This window comes from Copidosoma floridanum, unplaced genomic scaffold (assembly GCF_036245765.1).
Source record: "Copidosoma floridanum isolate Cflo_tuat_1 unplaced genomic scaffold, Cflo_Japanese_pri ptg000006l, whole genome shotgun sequence".
Lineage (NCBI taxonomy): Eukaryota > Metazoa > Arthropoda > Insecta > Hymenoptera > Encyrtidae > Copidosoma > Copidosoma floridanum.
Genome location: NW_028321883.1, coordinates 22,165,995 through 22,185,892, shown reverse-complemented (window position 1 = coordinate 22,185,892; position 19,898 = coordinate 22,165,995). Strand labels below are relative to the sequence as shown.

The 19,898-nt window shown below is 35.4% G+C and overlaps 1 protein-coding gene across 1 annotated transcript; it reads left to right on the top strand.

The window, feature by feature from the left end:
* Positions 1–1,231: 1,231 nt before the first annotated feature.
* Positions 1,232–19,243, top strand: Rab3 (RAS oncogene family member Rab3). The gene is made up of 4 exons (XM_014350198.2): positions 1,232–1,596; positions 15,293–15,514; positions 16,233–16,523; positions 17,346–19,243. Exons 2-4 carry the CDS (start codon positions 15,293–15,295, stop codon positions 17,496–17,498), a joined length of 666 nt encoding a protein of 221 aa, XP_014205684.1. The 5' UTR covers positions 1,232–1,596; the 3' UTR covers positions 17,499–19,243.
* Positions 19,244–19,898: the final 655 nt, after the last annotated feature.

The following is a 19,898-nucleotide window of genomic DNA, read 5'->3' as shown; positions in this document are numbered from 1 at the left end:
TTTTGTAAATAATGTGAAATTGTATGTATTAATTATAAAAATTATTAAGAATTTCATACACTTAAAGGTGACTTACATTATTGCTAAATTTCGTTATACTTGCATTAAAAAGCTTGCTCAAACTAGAATGGTAAAGACGATTTTATCGACACACTTTATATTATACGATATGGTATTAAATGTCCACGGATACAGAGAAAACCGTACACCTGTGTTGTATGCATACGTAATGCTATCGTACGTGACAGTACCATCAAATGTTAAATATACACACAAGTTGTCGTTAGTGCATGATTTTTGGCACTAGATTACTCTACTTGAACACGAAGTTTAAAAATCTATAAACCTTTTAAAGAAAAGAGAATTCATGGAATCAAAGAATTATTTTACATAGCCATACATTGACAAAAGTAACATAGAAATGATTTTAGAGTATAATTCATGAACATTATAGACAAAAGTATTCGATTCACGAATACAATGAACTTTGGTATTAAATGGCCATCATCGAAAAGTATAATAGACGTGAAAAATCTCACTCAGCGACGTGTAAATATTTACAAAAAATTTGTATACAGCTAAAAATGGCCAATGTCAAAGTAAGTAAAAATTGTTTGTATTCAAAACGATAGTGCATCCATCATGTAGGTATACACCTTGGTACGGTTTTTGTAACAGGCACATGTTCGGTATAGTACCTATATTGATGCGGTCTGGTTAAAGCTGCGCAAGCGCTCTTTTAAAGCTCTTCTTCCCCACCGTATCCACGTATACACACATTTTACGTCAACTGCCTCCTTCTCTGGCCTTCTTTCCACTCTCGATTATTTTTTTTTCCCCGCCCCCCCACCCTCCTCGTGCCACCAAAAAAGCCTTTTCTCTCCACTACCCTTGCAGCCTCCCACGCACCCAGACTCCCCTCGTATACGTGCACCCTCGCTCGTCGAGCTTGCGCGACTCCTTTGCTCTCTCTCTCTCTCTCTCCTTCTGCTTCGGCGACTTCAGCCACTGTATACCACTGGGAGGGAAAATGGTCGATATTTTGCTATAGCGGAGGCCACACTGCCATTGCCGCTACAGGGTGGGAGGCGGGGGTGCCACTCGCGCTGCTCACTGTACGTACACACAATATACCACGCCAGACTAGCAGCAGTAGCAGCAGGGGCGAGAAACTTGTGTTCGGCTGTAATCTTTTTTTTCCCTCCGACTCTGCTGGCAAAAGAGTCGAGGAACAATAACTTTTGTCTGCAAAATTAATTGTGCCTGGGTAAACGCGCGCGTGAATACGCGAGTTTGAGGACGTCGTTATCGCCGCAGCCGTCACGGTCTACCTCCTCCCCCTCCCTTCCTTCCTTCCTTGGTCGTGCATTACATTGCTCCAGTGGTACGTTGACGAGTGAAGGTTTTCCTTGATGTATTTCACTGGTGAAGCATCGTCAAGAAAATCGGAAGAGTAGATTCGATCGAAGCAAAATAGAGTGCGATTGTAGTTGGTGAGCCAAGAGTCAGTGCGACGCCTGTTGTACACGGAGCTCGGCAGAAGTGTCCAAAGTTTTTTAGTGCAGCTAGTCGACCCGTTGGGTTTTCCTTATCAAGGTACGTAAGAGACATTTAAATAGCAAAGTGACATACATACACGATATTATTTTGTCCCCGTTGTACGTGACCCCCTGTACACCCGACTGCGAGCGAACCGTTGCTTTTCTTTTGGCTTTGAGGCCAAGAGGTGTTTCTCGACGCACACCCGAGTATATACTTACCTTTGTGTTTGTTTTCTTCCAGGGATGACACGGTTCATCCTCCCTCAAAACTACACAGTTAATTATCGTAGGTGTAGATGTAACAAGCTCGTTAAAACAAGTTAAACAGTTTTTTTTTTTTTTCATTCGATCATGAAGGGCTAAAGATCGTTTGGGCGAAAGGAATTTTTTTTTTTTTTATTCAAAGAAATAGACATTGATGAAACAACAACGGGGTGTTGTGTAGAGATGAAAATTACGTGGGTCAGTGTAATTACCACGAATCTCTGCTTTTCTATTCTGCAGTGAGCCCAGCAGCTTGGAATCGATTTTACCGTGCCTTTTTTTTTTTTTTCGCTCTCCCACGACCATCTTTTTTTTCTCTCGAGGTTGAAGCGCAGCTAATTATGCGAGCCGAGGATAAAACCGCGATGACTGGAAATTTTTTTTTAGCCAATAGAGTTGGGAAGGATGGGAAAAGGAAGAGGAAAACTCGAGAATAATTAATGTACACTCTGCCTCGAGTTGGAAGATTTTTTAGTTCAGCCCGGAGTGAGCGGATGGACGTTTAGTTGGATCGTTCCACGAGAACGACTACCGACTGGGTGTATCGTAATTCGTTTGAATGAAAGGGTAAATCAGATAACGTGTAAATGCGCAATTTGCAGCAGAAATACTAGCGGGGCGAGACAATTGGAGTAATGTAACTATTTCGCATCATTGTTTGAAATGAAAAAAAAATTATGATGCTGGGGATCACTCAGTATTGTTGATTGAATTGATACATTGTCACGTAGATAGTTTTTTCAATTAGTTACTAGTTTTACCATCAAAACAGTTACAATAAAGTAACAAAGTTCTAATTAAAATGGTAAACGTTGAAAAATCAGCCTTTTTTCCATCGCCATACACTGAGTAAAACAGCTGGACGCAGAAAATGCTTGTTACTTCAAATTTGGTACCTTGGAAACTTTTGATTTATAATGAATTATGAAATAACATTTCTGTCTGATACCTTGTTTAGAAATAATAATTTAGTAAAAAAACATGAAATTGAGCTATTTTTATCATCTAATAAATTTGCTACCCTTCATTGATCCTGCCCAGTTGCAGTGCTACTCAATGTTTGTTCTGTTTGTAAGATTGTAAACAATGAAAAATGTCCGTAAAATTAAAAAAAAAAATTTACAAGTTGAATAAACCTGTTACAAATGTTTAAGATTGGCACACAAATCTAAACATTTTCTTTCTCAAAGCTTAGGTTAGGTCGTGCATTTCTACGTAAGCGCGCATGTCGGATCAAAAAGTGAGTATCTCTACTTAGATTGATTAAAATAGGTTATTGCTTTCATTACTGAGATTTTTTGATTTGTCAAAACATTTTTTGATAGCTGCAGCATCAATTTCTTGAGAAAGTTGTTTTTTTAATTTTCATTCTGTTTGCAAACAAAAGTTATCAATATTAAAACATGCCTAAAAGATGTTTAACAATCTTGAAAGCTTAAGTATACAAATTGGTCATGAGTAAGTAGTTATTCTAAAATTTTTCATTCATATAATTTTGATTTTGTGGATGTAAGTGAAAATTCACTCATGCCATTGTTAATTTTGATTAACCAATTTGTATTTCTTACAATAGTATTTCTTTCAAGAGATTAGAGTTGTGGCGTACAAGAAAAATAAAAAAAATAAAAAATAAGGCGACAAACAACTTTATGGGCTGTGATAACCTGGATTTAGTTAGCATTGTCGACCCATTACTTTTTTAGGCAATATAATTTATATATCAACTTTATTTTATTTTTTTATTTTCAAGAAAAATACTTTGGCTTATTAAGAAATCCACTATACAAGACCAACCGAGTGCCTTGGTAAATATTGATCAGAAAATTTTTTATCTTTTTTTTTTACTTAGCTTTGACGATCAATGCATTTTATTTTTCTATTATAATTGATGTACTACACTTGATGTACTTGAGTCGAATAAAGTTTTTCTCTCTGTTTTTACTATCAAATGTGTAGATCACTTATATTTTTGCTATCCAAATAAAACGACAAATCCACTGAAATTTCCCGAAAATTTTAAAAAATTTCATCAAAGTACATATCAATGGATCTGCCAATTTGTCCATCGTAAGCAAAAGCACGTTATCTTAATAAAAAATCCATAGCAGATGTCGCACTTTTGCTTATAACAGCAGAACAAACTAATCTGGTTTATTCCGACAAAAGGCTTATCCGTAGCACTATACGTATAGCGCAAGCGAAACACGATAAAGCGATTACAGCGCAAAATACAAAACAGATGGAACAGCGAGATTCTCTCTAAAATGAAAAAAAAACAAAAAAAAAAAAACAAGCAATTGACTGACGGGGGGTGGTGGGAGGAAGGAAACAAAAGAAATCACTAAGCAAAAAAATGTAACAGAGCAATATCTGTCTGACATTTGTGAACGTACACGTATAGATACTCCACCTGCCAGACTCGTAAAAAAAAAAACCTTTTTAACGCGAGGGGCCCCCCCGCCCGACGATAGGCGCGTTATTGATCTCGTGAGTATACCACGCGCGTGGAGCCGCCACCACCAACCAGCGCAGATGCTCGCCTTTTCCCACCCACATATAGAGGCACCTCGTACGTTCGTTCACTACTCTCGTACACACGTAACCGGCTCTGACGCTACAACTGTATACCTACTCGCTGCCAACATACCCCCCCCCCCGGACGTTTGTAAGCCTCCCGTCCACGGTTCATTCTCGCCGAGCTCGGGAAGACACGTAGCTCGAAGAGCAAAAGTATGGAGTTTCCAGCCAACCCACCCCCTTTGCCATCCGTTCGTTTTCGGATTTCCAACCCCTACTCGGAGCTTACTTTTGCACACGCTCCTGACTTACTAAGTACCCAAGTGTTTTCTCGTACCAAGCATAACAATTTTTGCATTGAAAATCTACTCTCTCAGTAAACCTGGGCGTTTCAAACCAACGTGGAATTGAAAGCCCAATTTTTTTAATAGCAAACGAATAAAAATACTCAAAAGATGAAAATTTAATCCTTATGTTTCTACTTTCAAGACGCTTGTATCTATACTGCGTATGTACATACAATATGATTTGCCCCTAGATTTGGTAGTATTTGGTTACTGTACCGTGTCGAGAGAATGTATCAGGATGCCAGACGCTGCTACTCTCATTCCAGCTGTACCAAGACGTGAGTACAGCTAGAGAGCGCACGTGATAAAGCCCAAAGTTGTATGGATACGACGTGCAATTTCGGGCAGATATAGTCTACGGATGATGCATGGTGATTGTACTTTTTTTTCCGTCTGGATGTGTATGCACTTGGATGCCAGCTCCATTGTTTTTCCACGTCAAGAGTACCTATTGTGCGCGTCTTGCTTGGGCCTCCTTTGGAACATACGTATGAAAATGAAGAGCTTGCGATCAGACGGGAGATATCGAAACTGTTCGGTGTACGATATTGGGATACATAGGTTGAGGAAAACTCGTTGAAAGAATCATAGTTTTCCTTGTTTTGAAGAGAAAAAAAAATGTCATACTTTCGGTCTAGTCGAAGGAAAATTAGAATGCGCAACTGTATCATGAATAACATTGACATTTTCAACGTAAGGTTTCACCTTTGGGATGGATATCATCTCGTTGATGTTGATTATTACCTTTTCACCATATTGCACTTCGTGGGAAGAAAATTCCTTCTCTCGACGTAGGATTGGTGAAAAATCATGGACAACCCACGGGAGGGAACAAGAAAAGCCTCAGATCGCATTCTTGATACCCTCGACTCTACCTCGGATGTCAAATCCCTGCAATCTAAGACTTTCTTTATTTTTTCTCCCTAGATGGGTAATATGTACTATGTGTTGCGTTGAGGGTGCTAAAAAAAATAAATGACAAACTTATGGCACACAAAACCCTCACGTATTTGCACAGATGGTTTACTCTTCTTTTATGATGGTTTTAGTCATTCAAAGACCATTGCTGATACTCGTTCATTGTATGAATTCCAAATCAGATAATAAGTCGGATACAAACTAATTTTATTCATTAACACAATCATGCATACGGAGACGAAAACATGTACATAATAACGTATGCATGATCTGACTGTAACGTATAATTTCACATCCATTAATGTATTACACGCTCGACCCATCCCCATGAGCAAACATCTCGTCATACCTACTCATATTACGTGCGTGTATATATTATATAAAAACTACGGAATGGGTAGTTCATCCAAGCTTATAGAAGCACAAAACACAGAGTGATCGAGTTATGTGTGAAAATGGATGTACAACTTCGTCCACAATAAACAAGCACAAATTAAATCGTGCGTACACCCTTTGAACCTTAAGGCCGTAGTATAAGGCATTACTTGACACGCTTTCCCCAACGAGCAGAAATGAAGAGCGTCCTTGTCCATGTGTATACGCATTAAACACACGCATTTCGACTAGTGCGACGATAAATTTACTTCCGGTCGACCTACTTCGATGCGCTTACCTCATCGGATCCCAGACAACGTTCGAGCGTGTAGCTTGCCAGTGTGCGAATAAGCAAACCCACGATGGCCCGACTGCACGAGATTGTTGTACCGGTTAAGTGCTTACTTTTCCCTTGTCTTATTGACTCGGCCAATTACAACTATGATGTCACCTCCATGGGTTACATCGGTCTTAATCATCAAATGGGGGCTTGGAATTTATCGAAGTCTCTGCGAAAACAACCCTATCCTCTCATTCTCATGAATCCGGTGAAGCTTGCTGAGGTAAACAATGGACTTAGGCATATATGGTTTGAATACTATGAAAACTTCTTGAAAGAATAGTTGACATCTTAGATGTCCATGACTCTCGCTTGTTCCGGATTATACAATCAACAACAACGTAACCTTATCGCAGTAGTTTCAGCTACATTTTAGTCAGCCATGGCAAATGAAACGATAATAGAATGCTGATGAGCCAATAATGATTTTCGATGCAGGATAGCATTGATAAATCAATACTCTGAATTTTGCAGCAAATAAGTGAGGTATAAACGGAGCAGCCATCCATTGCATCGCGTGCGGCTTCGAGGGATGTAGAGGTTGCCCATTTATTGCTATCGATTGTTCTCGAAATTGTTCTTGGAAAAGACTATGTAATTGGCGTGGACGGAAATAGAGTTTTTTTCACCTATATCACTTCATTACCTAGTGCAATATAAGAGCATAGGTACGACGGTGATGAAGAAGACAAACGTTTCCGTCAACATAATCAGATTTTTAAGGCGTTGTAACCGATGTTTCGATGCCAAAATGTGTCAATCCATCCAAAACGTTAGAATAAGACTCTGAAACACAAGACGCGAGGAATAAAATAGAAATTTCGATTAAATTCTCCTGAAATCACCTTTGGAAGAACCCCTTTAAAACATTTCTAATATAGTCCCAAAGTTCCAACAGTCGCCTTAGACTAGATAGTTTGGGCTCAAGCACCTCGGAAGTGTCGTATCGTGCTACGTACGTAAACTTGCAAATTTATAGCAGCAAACTCTGAACGAATCGCGCTTCCGTCAGCCCACCTGGGCGGACGATTTCAATGGACGGGCCCAAGTACACCTGGATCACTGAGACGGAAAAGCTGGTGACTGTGAAGATCGAGGGAGGGGGAGGGGGGGGTGAACAGCGAGGGAGTCGACGATAAACTACTTGTGAACGAGGTCACGTATTTACCTAAGTTTTATAGGGAGGTAAGGTAGTGTTGCCATTGTCATCGACGATAGCTTTAACAACTAAAGTCGGGCCGTGAACACATTACCTTGAATATGCATGCTCGAACGCAGGCTAACTTTTGTTCGTAAGTTTTTACTTACGACATGGTAAAGATAATATCAGTCAAGTGGTCGCAGACGTTGGCGGAATTACGTGTCATTGATTTACATTATTTTACCCGAACATAGTAACTGGATGGCAATTAATTACCACAAGGCAAACGTACCAGTAACTCACTTGGTTTACATCGGTCGCAGTGCTTGGACATCGATTGACAGAATTCACCCCATATGCAATGTGAACCTGATTTTCCAATATTTCAATAGAAATTGTTGACAAAAATTTTTATATGCAACTGATTATACTACCTTTTTATGTTCATAGCCTTTTATATTTAATAAAATCTCTTAGTTTCTGCTAAGGGGACCACTTACTGCTACATTGGTATTAATGCCTTTTTGCTAATGTGCATAAGCACGTGAAGTACCCTTTGCTGCGCCATCGAGAATATGTAGATCAAAGCACCTTTTTGATTAATTGGCATTAGTATCGGAATTCATTTTATCGATTTGATTTTCCAATAATAAATCGGACAACGGCTTGATTAATATCGGTCTATGTAGTTTCCAGGTGCCGTTTTAGGTTTAGAGCGTGCAAATATGAGGCTCCAATAATCAATACCGCTCATACGTAACACTGGATATTTTTCTCCGCTGGTTATAGCTCAATTTACAATATGACCGAGCGATATAAAATGTGGAACTCTTTTGCCCTGTCGTTGCTGTGGTTTTTTAAGAAAGACAAATGCTTTTCACTCGTGTAATAAATTGGAAGTACAAAATTACTACAGTGCAATATGTCAAATGAGAATCATCAACAATGTATCACAAAATTTTCATAAAAGAAACCCACGTATGACGTAAATTTGTCCAAGTAATAATGTATTTCATTACTTTGATATTTTTAAAAAATTGTCATTTTCCTGTAATTGTATTACGATTCTAGGATTTAATTGTCACCACTTATAAAAATAATAATTAGATGATGCAAAGTAAAAAATAATATTTATAATGAACAGAATGTTGAAAAAAAAAATTTAGAAGCAGCATACTATTTTAATATTTTACATATGTACGCGATACGTTCTGAATAAAGTTCAAACGCCAGAATCGATCTATTGGATTTTCACTATGTACATTTACGTTGTAGAGGATTATATGTACGCCAATGTTTGGATTCGTCGAATACGCTTTACTGCATTTAGATGCACACGAATAAGCTGTAGTCCTTGCCTTCACTGAAATTGCTGGCCTATTTTATTTTATTGTGTACAATGCACTTTTTATGGAAAAAAAAAGAAAGAAACAAAGAAAGACAATATTTCTGTACTTGAATGTGGCCTATTTTTATGCGATGCAACGAGGGATTTCTAATTTCTTTTTTTTTTTTTAGAACAAAAGAAACTTGTCAAGCTGAAAATGTAATTGGACACGACAATACTCACTTGAAAGTAAAATATTAAAAAATTGTGATTTTGAAATACAACAGGGGATTTTTTCATTATTTTTCCAACTTTTTGCATTACACAATTCTGACATTTTTCAGCCATGAAAAATACTATTGATTTGATTTGAAAAATATTTCTTTTTGCTTAATTTAGTACTAGCGTATGGATTAACTTTTTCTGGACATTAATTTTAATGTTTGTTTTATCATTTACGCATTTGTCTGTATAAATAAATGGCCTTTCTGATTATTTGCATCACACACATACTTACTTTACCTACATTTCACAGCTTCATAATTCGTAAAACCACGACAATCACTTGCATTATTTTTCTAGTTTTGTTAATTTCTTGAATTTAATTTTCCTACATTGTCATGAATATTCCAACTTGTGTGGCTTTCATATACCTTTATTTGTTCAGTTGTTACATTGAAATCCACCGAGCAACCGTCGACTGGAAGGATCCCCGGGGCATCTTTCAATTCTCTGCGGAATTAAACACAAGCTAAAGAATTTATACCCCTTATGACGGCAAGTGTCGAGATGTTTACAAGTTCTACCTTTTTCAGTTTTTAATTACAACGAAAAAGTCTTTTTCAGACTTGATATGCTCATCCACTTTTTTTACTCATGCCATAAAATGTTTTTCAATACAATGATTTTCTTTACAATATTGAAATGTATTAACTTTGGGTATCATCGATTTTACGCTTAGTAAAAATAGAGTTTATGTGCATATAAGCCAATAAAGGTTTTAAATAATGTATAAACTTGCATATGCTATGTTACCTTGTAAAAACTCTTTCTGATTTACGATCACGACAAATAAACAGTATCTACAAATTAACGAACCTACAGCAACCTGCTTACCCATTCAATGTTATTTTCGTTTGTCAGCTGCAGTAGTACAATAACAAAAGCATTTCTGAATCTTCGCGATTCAAGTGAACTTAACTCGTTACATGTGATTGGATTCCAGCAAAAACTTCGGAAGATTTTATACAAGTAATTTTGCAACAAAATCAAATTAATAAAACAGCACACTTTCCTAAGTTCCAATGTATTTTTCTAATCAAATAGACATATTGAAAGCATTTTCATCAGCATATGGCTCGACAACTGAGAGTTGAAAATTAACCGAGTTCCAAGGGATTGAAGAGGGAGGAAGGGAATTACGTATATGAGCGGGTCTGCGGGTGGCAAGCTGTACTTGTATAAATTGCAATGCGCACACAGAAGGAATGTATACATGCTTGCCGTCGCATCGCTGTGTGGGAGCATACACATTCTCTCGCTTAGCTGGTAAATGACGAAGATTATACCCAGACGATGCGACGTTCATACCATAATATAATGCATGTGGTTTATGTGCCGGAACGAGGATGTTATAAAAATCATGATGTGATGGGGAATTGGGAGCTTAGGGTGGGATACCAACTTTTATGGGAGAGGCTGGTGAAATAAATGTGGAAGAGTATCATAAACTATTATATTTTTCGAAGATTACAGTTATAAATCCACTGAATGAGCTTTGGATTACATTTTTGTCTATATGTAACTTCCGTAAATTTGTATTTTACATTCTTTTTTACTCACAAACTTACTTATTACAGTGAGTTATTTTAAAAAATCATACAAAACATTAGAAAATTGTTTATCTAAAACATCACAATTGTAGCAAACATCTTCCCGGGCTATTGTTTAATAATATGTAAAGTGTACAATATTTTAAGTATCGCACACATAGATAAATGAGCTTCGGACAAGCTAGAGTTGTGACACGTTTACGTAAAAGAACTTTTCAAACCTGCAGTCACCAAGTGTAGCCAGGCCATTGCCAATGGACAATGATAATATATTTACAAGTAATGTACGCACAAATGCTCAAAGTATAGCGAGTTATCTAGTATTTACTCAAGTGCAGCACCGGTAGTCCTCGCGGTCGATTCGTTATGCAACCGGATTAGCCGATACATTCGAGTATACTTAATTTCTGCAGTATGATGGCGTTAAATTTTTCTAAGGGGAAACGTTCAGTACGCTATTAGTTTGAAAAACAAAGTTCATGTAATGAAAGTTTCAACTTTTTAATTAATAACGGAAAACCCACTTGAACGCGTGTTGCATACAAGGTAATTATAATTTTGAAGTCAACGCTATTTTTTGTTTACTATAAAATGGTTCCATTAACATTAGAATAATTTTCGTATTGAGATTATATTATCTAACAATACCACATGTAGCTTTATTTTTGGCGATATAAAGCATAGAAAAGTGATTGTCTTCTAAAATTAATACTCCTTACAAAGTCAAAGTTTAATTTAAATTATATTATTACCTATCTTCATAAATTAAATATTAGTACCTTTTCGAGCTTACCTCATTCATGAATAATTTTATCACTATTTAATAATAGTGTATGCTCTACAGCTATTATTTAAAGCTAAAAAATGTCAGTCGTACAGTGACTAATATGTATATTCTCTTCAACTATTTCAAAGTATCCTGCTTAGAATATTATTGAACCAATGTAAAAGTTTCCAAAGTCACTATTTTTAAATTTTAAATGTGCATGCTCGTATTTTTACTCCGTAACCTGCCATCAAACATTTTCTGAGAACGAAATTTTTTAAAATAAACATACAGTCTGTTTTAAAATACTTTGAGATCATATCTACGTAAAAATGCCGAACCCCATTTAAATATAGAGTTATTACATTGAAACAAGTGAATTTAAGATCAAATGAAATAAAAATTGTCAAACTATGTTGTAATTAAAATCGTAAAATGTGACGATATGATGTAATTGGTATTTATGTAAACAATTTCGCCAAGAAGAAGAGATAAAAATTGGTGGCCTTGGTTTATCTTTGTAACTTTCAAGGTCAATCACATTACCTACATGTCTGACCAATATTAGCTTTTTCCATTCTTAAGTATCCGTGTTTAATAGAAAATAATTCAATTCAAATTTATATAGATATCGAAAAATTTATTAAATAGCCATTCAGACAAACTACGCTTTTTAACATTGCCATTTTAAGCACATAGTTTTTCATCGTAGTCGTTACTAACTAATTAATTTTTCTCAAGTTTTGCTCCTTGAGACACCAATATTGCCTCTCTCGATTTTTTTTCCCTCATTAAGCGTGTCCTCGTTAGGAGCGAGAAAAAAAAAACACGGCCGGCATCGAGTTCGCACGTACATATTTTTATCGCCCCGACGCGTTTCAAGGATCCGGTGCAAAGCGAGTATAAGCTTACGCCCACATCAACAGAGAATTCATATTAACGCCAGCGGCCAACGTCACATGGCACGAATGTCGCATCATTATTTTTTGGTTTTTCGAAGTCACCGGGAATACAAACAAAAAAATTATAGGACCGCTCGGTACGGGCGAAAATAGGGATTTCCAGGAGACAAATTGCAGGTTTGGGAAAACTTTGACACGAGTCCACAGCACCACAAAAGTTTTGTTGGACTTTCTCAGTCACGTCTTCTTGTGTTTTTGTAATGATTCTCTTCAACTTTGAATTTACGAACCTTGAGCTTTAATTGGATATTATTATTGTTTTTCCATGGTTTTTATCTAATTGATAAAAACTTTTTTTTATCCGTACTTTAATTAAATTTTTATTCACAAGCATCATTAAATAAAATTAGTCATCCTTGCTGGTTCCAATGTAGAAGAAAATTTTCACGTTCTTGATAACGTTTGTAGTTATTCAATAACAAATGCTCAAATGTGTTAATATCGATCATAAAACATGTTCTAGTAGTAATTTGAAAGATAAAATTAACAAAAAAATGCAAGGTACACAAAATGTATAAATAAAGTAAATTGCACCCTCAACATCATTTCAACTAATTGTATGGATCAAAGTTTGCACGATAATTATGTCGTTGTTGTAATCAATGGAAATATTACTGCACCACAACCACGTCAAAGTTTTCCTGAGCTTGACTATTTTTTTTCCGTGACACTTTAGCCTTCACGTAAGAAATTGTGCGGCGAAAAGCGGCATTTGCGTTGAAGGGCCCAAGTTTTCTACCAGTTGTCTAATTAATCGTCTTTTCCGTTTGCAGTTGCGTCCGACGCTTTTTCCCGGTTGGTTGGAGATAAAGACAGGAAATGAGCAGTAGATACTGATGAAGAAAAGAAGTGGGAGGAAAGAGAAAGAGAGATAGAGAGAGATAGACAAGGCATGTTAAGTGGTAGAAAATCGTTAAAGGAATCGGCCACTCCGTCACGTCGCTCATACGTGGTTAAAATGTGGGAGCTGCTTGAGTGCGGGATAGGGGAAAAATAATCACTTGTGCGGGAAGTGTAGCTTACCTTAGATGTGTTGGTTTTGCGATCAGTTGGATACGTTGGCCAATATTTAATTGCTCTTCTGTGGGTGAAAAGTTACTGGTAGAACTTGATGGAGATCCCCTATTTTTTTTTTCTTTTTTCTCTACGAAATTGTTTGATTTGCCTAAATTGGTTTTGTGTTTTACGTGCTGTGTTGCTAATTACAGAAGTTCTTTAATATTGCTGTTGTGTTTTGACGTGCACAAGTTGTTTTTTTTTTAGTGCAGTACGGATTGTTCTAGCTCTGGTTGAATATTGATGGAAAATAATGTGCCGTTTCTTGAGATTACTGGTATAACAGAAAATATCAACGTGCAAAATGATTTCAAGAATTTGATTTTTTAATTTTATAATGAAAACACTTTTATAACTCAGGTTTTTTATTTGTTTATCTTTAAAATGACAAGTACGTATACAGATAAAAAAAATTACTTAAACACTGAAAAAGCATTTTTCATCGGTGTCTCTAGTAAGAAAGAATTTATTAATCAAAACTTATTCATAGAAAGAAACATTAAATTTGTAAAACATTGCTCGCATAGTTAGAAGGCGATTTTATTATATGGAATTAATTTTTTTTTTAACTTGACAGCTTTTTATTTTAATAACAAAAGATAAGCCTGAGCCCAACAGTCGCTAAATATTTCAAATAATTTAACTGAATAATGTTATAACGTTTACCATAAGGTATGTGAAAACTAAATGGAGAAATAATTTTGTGAGCAAGTTCCATGAAATGTCCAAAAGTCAGATAAGAGACTCGTTTTTTACACTTCGCACAAGGATGACTCGAATGCTAACAATTGTGGATATCGTTGCTCCATCAATGTCTTTGGTATCAAACTTAACGGTATAAACAAATATTAACAAGTTGTATTTCAGGGAATAAATAATTATTTGACAGTAATAGTAATTTAACAGTGCCATACATCTATTATAAATTAATATATAATTAAGTAGGAAGGATTATACAATAGTCTATTAATTATTTAATAACTATTTTTACTTTGAAATGAAGCTTTTATTATTTATTTTGAAATGTTGCTTGATAGTTGTAGGTAGTGGTTTCCAAGCGAAAAATACAAGCTACAAAGATAGCTGCCATAGAGAGCTAAATACTTACCAGGAAAGTGCTGGCTACAGTTTACAGAATTTTCTCATATCCTCGTAGAAAAAAGCATGTTTCTTATACATTTCCAGTATTGAATATAAATTATTCTACGCAGTATGAAATAATTATATTTTTTTATGAAGTGATAAAATCGTAATTAAATTATTTAAATTATAAGAACCATAACTTCAAATTGAAGCCTACATACTATCTATAATACAATAATACTTTATTTATCAACATTAAGAACATTATGTTGCTAAATATACTACGTTTAATGACACAAAAATCTAGACAAGAAAAAACTTACAACACCTCAAAAAGCTCAAAGACACGAATATTGATAAGTAATGGTTAAAAAGTTTCAAGGCTTATAAATATTAAGTTTATCTCAAAGTATTTAAAACCAAATTTATATAGATTAAAGTTGTATCCTATTATCGAAATACAAATCTCAGTGAAAGCCTGTATTTATACTGGGCAATATACTATAAATGAAACATACTTTATAATTTGTAATAACGCTATTGTTTTTTTTTTTTGTTTTTTTGTTTTTTTTGATCGTTCCTTTCCTTTCAAATTAGTTTGGAGCTCTTGGAAATTTTCTAAAAAAATCATAAGATTATAAAACAAAACGATCATAAGTAGAAGTTTACCAACAATGTTACTACCAAATCAAATCCAAACACAAAAAATTGTTACTTTAATGTCTTTTCCTTAGAATATTTAAATTATTCCTCTTGTCAGTAAAAAAATCAAATTGTGAAATCGCCTTTAAAACGCATTAAAGTATCTTTTATGATTTTTCAGATGGCGGGTCAAGATCAAAAATGGCAGAAAGACGCGTCAGACCAAAACTTCGACTATATGTTCAAACTGTTGATAATCGGCAACTCGTCTGTTGGCAAGACATCCTTCCTCTTTCGCTACGCCGACGACTCTTTCACCTCAGCCTTCGTCTCGACTGTTGGCATCGACTTTAAAGTAAAGACGGTCTTCAGGAACGACAAAAGGGTCAAACTCCAGATCTGGGTCAGTGTAGCGTTATAAAAAAACATCTCACCCTCGCCCGTCTCTTTTTTTCCCCTCACCCCTACTCGGAATCAAAATGTCATCGCGCACACCAGCAACTCGTTTTATCCTGTACAGCACATTACATTTGGGTGGCTTTCCTTACATTGGGCTACTGCAAAGTTTCATGGAAATAACACTTTCACATAGATATCCCCATAGTCTACAATTTTTTTTTTCCATACTCCCTTTATTTATAGTTTTTTTTGCTCTGTCTTTCGACAAGGGGCTCTAGTTCCAATCCCTCTGTTTTAGACAAACAATAGGATCTGTTACATGTATGGTAGAACTGTGATAATTATTTCGAGATGTATTGTTCTAGTTACAAAACTTTATTATTCTGTGTTTTTTTTTTATTTACAAGGAAATGATATTTAATAACCTTATTTTAAGAAAGAAACAATCCTGAAATAGTTTTTGAAATTTTTTAAATTATTTGTATTTTTTAGTTCTAAATAACAATAGAGAAAGATTATACCTTTACTAAAAATAACTTTGATCCAAAACATGAATTACTTTAAACTTGTGTTTATAACCTCAATCGACAATTAACAATCATCATCAAATATTTGTCACAGTTGTACCTTGCACAATGCATTCCATGTATTATACATTTTAGTTAGTTATAAATACAACGAAAATCCATATATATTATAAATCATATGGTGATCAAATGCAGGATACCGCAGGACAAGAAAGGTATAGGACAATCACAACGGCTTACTACAGAGGAGCGATGGGTTTTATATTAATGTACGACATAACCAACGAGGAGTCCTTCAACTCGGTTCAGGATTGGCTGACGCAAATAAAGACCTACTCTTGGGACAATGCCCAGATTATCCTCGTTGGAAACAAGTGCGACATGGAAGACGAAAGGGTAATTAGCTTCGAGCGGGGCAAACAGCTGGCCGAGCACCTTAAGGTACAATTCTTTGAGACGTCGGCGAAAGAAAACACCAACGTCAAGGTAAGTTGAAACATCTAACTATGAAGAGCATGAAAGAGAACTCGGGCTTATTTTGCTCGCAATGTTATGTGATATGAGGAAAAAATCGTGAACATGGGATTCAGTGGAGGTGACCCCCTTTTTCCGTGATTTTTATGTTACAATTTCATGTATACAACATGTGATGTGTATAAATATAATAATTGCATGTAAACCATGGAAAAGGGTGCCACCTCCACTGATACCCGTGATCATGATTTCTCCCTGATAGTACATAAAATTGCGAGTAATATTCTTATAAATACTAATTACTGAAGCATTTTATTTAATACTTACATAAATAATAACAATAAGATTACTTATGCCAAGGGTTGCGATAAAGAAAACTTGATCTTTCGATAATCACGAAGAAAATAGGCATAATTTATCCTTTCACAAAGCAATTGCACTATTTATTACAGCATTACATTACCAGATTATGTTAAATCACTTGTCTTTTATGTATCGATCAAACGAGACTAATAACCTCACGTTACAAAGTTTTGCACACTGTACTCTTTGATTATTCCATTGAAATTGAAAATAGGATTGTCTTAAGTAATCCAATTGTGACAAAGTGCTCTAGAATACTACACGTGAAAAACTCATACGACTCAACACACTAGTTTCATTAGCTAATGCGCCACTAGCAGTTCACTTTGATTTTCAACTTAAGGCTTAAGCCGTTCAAAGTAGCAAAATTAGCAATTGAATGTGCGAATGCAAAAAAAGGTTTCAATGCACTTGTTTCGTCTAATTGTAGTCTTTGGAAATACTTTGATTATTTTTCATTTTCGTTTTCAGGCTGTCTTCGAAACTTTGGTGGACATTATTTGTGACAAAATGAGCGAATCCTTGGACAACGACCCAACTCTGATGAACAGCGCAGGCCAGCAGAAGGGCCAGCGATTAACCGACCAGCCCACCAATCCCACGGACACCAGCTGCAACTGCTAAGAGATTCAACTGTTGCACGCGAACCGTGGATCAAGAGGAGCTCCACGTCGCTCCTCTCTATGCCTCTATGTACGAGTATCTCTCATGGGCTGGCTCACATTCGACCACGTCGTTTGTCAATCCCTCTAATTTTCGATGCCACATTTATGTTGTACCGCAAGGAATAGTAAAATTTCAGAGAGCACCGAAAAGGGTGCCTCGGGGCAAGCTGCGAATTCAACTTCACGATGAATGCAATTTTTTCCTCTCGTTTACTTCTTTTGTTCTTTATGTGTGCGAGCATAGACATGAGAGTTTCCCACCTGGAATTTGCCCAGAAAAGCTACTGGCCACTGGGTCAAGAATAACCAATTGACAATTTCCAATGTCAGCGGTAACAATGCAAACAGTATTTTCCAGTTTGTTAGAAAAATGTATTCTTCTCGAGAATAGATAACTTTTTTTTCTTCCAAACCAGCTTTCAGAGTGAGAACACACTACGTATTTCTTTTAATGCTCAGAGCAACTTAGACGTTTTCTGATACAAAAAATTATGGTGGTCACATTTGGCCGATGTATGAAGTTCGTAATCGAACTACGTTGGGATTTAACAATAAAAAGAAGAAACAGTTTATCAAAGTTTACTATGCACATGTTGATTTATCTATGTATTGCGTGACGGGACTTCTGTTGAAGTTTTGAAGACTATGAACACATGTAATTTTCATTGTTCTTGTTTACTTTCAAGTGAAAAACTTGACTAATATTGTTGCACTAAGTTGGTTATTATTTTATGGGTCCCAGTTAAGAAATAATTTCACAAACATTTTATAATTTATTTCAAAGTAGCATGATCTTGTCGTTACATAAATAACTTGGCTTCCAAATTTACAAGGATTCAATACTGTATTCTCCAATATATATTCCAAGTTCCTATGGTTATTATTTGAAGTATTCGACCACAAAATATAAAAATTAGCTTTATTTATTAGATAGGTCGACTTTATGTGTATAATAAGTAGGAGGTTCATTACGAGTGATCTAAAACATTTATTCTTCGTTGCAATACTGGTACAATGTTGTGGTAGTCTCCACTACAAAATACTATCAAAACAATGATCTTGGTTTAATATCTCCACTACAATAGCAACACTTTAATGAGACCCACATTTTCGCTTAGTACACAATATTGAAATAGTTTAGAAAAATTGGATTTTGTGTTGTATTTAATAACCAAAAAATTTATAAGTATGCTTAGTTATCTTTTTCAGAAGGAGCCAAAATCGATTCAGTCTATTATTTCTTCACATGGAATTTCATAGAATTGCTAATGATTTTAAGCGTTAACTATAGCTTATCGTCTATAAAGCTAACTAAGTAGCTTCATAAAAACAAGAAAATGATTTACCAAAATTAAATTAATGTACATCTATTTAAGAAAGACATTTCTCGATGTATATCTTTGAAATTCTCGAGTGCAATTGATTACCAGTTATCACGTCATATTACCAGGTTGTTCACTCGAAAGGTAAATAGACAAACATTTTTTCTTCGATTCTGTATAGGGAAGTCTTTTGTTACTGAAATTTTATACTATTATTTATCGTCAAGACACAAAAACCAAGGCTGCCAATCATTGCACTAAAAAAGCTTTTTCATTCTGATGTAATAAAGTCAATGTTATCATCTTTATGATGACTTGAGGGTCAGTGCCTATAGGCACACGATCAGTAAGAGCTAATTTTGGGAGTACGAATGAAAACTCCAAAAAACCAGGTGTTAGTTTGAGCAACGTTTCGTTGGTCTTAACGCCAACCTCATCAGGCTCAGTCTATATCGTTAAGACCAACGAAACGTTGCTCAAACTAACACCTGGTTTTTTGAAGTTTTCATTCGTACTCCCAAAATTAGCTCTTACCGATCGTGTGCTTAGGCACTGACCCTCAAGTCATCATGAAAACAACTGAAAACAGAACGACATGTTCAACAAATGATATAGTTATCATCTTTAATCTATTCAGAAAATGCAAAGTCACCATCTAGAAAAATTCACTAATACCAAATTTAGAGTTCATGAAATCTCCCAAATGATTAACAAATAATTTCTGATGTAAGAAGAAAATTAAACAAATTAGTTGAAATTGAGATAAAAATGACAGATGTATTAATTTTAATACGAAAAATGAAATAACAAAAGATTTAGTACGTACATTAAGTAATTTGCAAACTAAATTTTTTATCAATCTAAATTCATGACTAACGCGTCACAAATATTATTTATCTATGTAATAGTTAATTTTTTATCCAAGTAAATATTAAACTTTTAGATTAATTTAAAAACTTTCTCACAACTTGAAAAATCATCACTTTGTAAAATCATGAGTACTAGACCACTAACTATACATTTCCAAAAATCGGGTG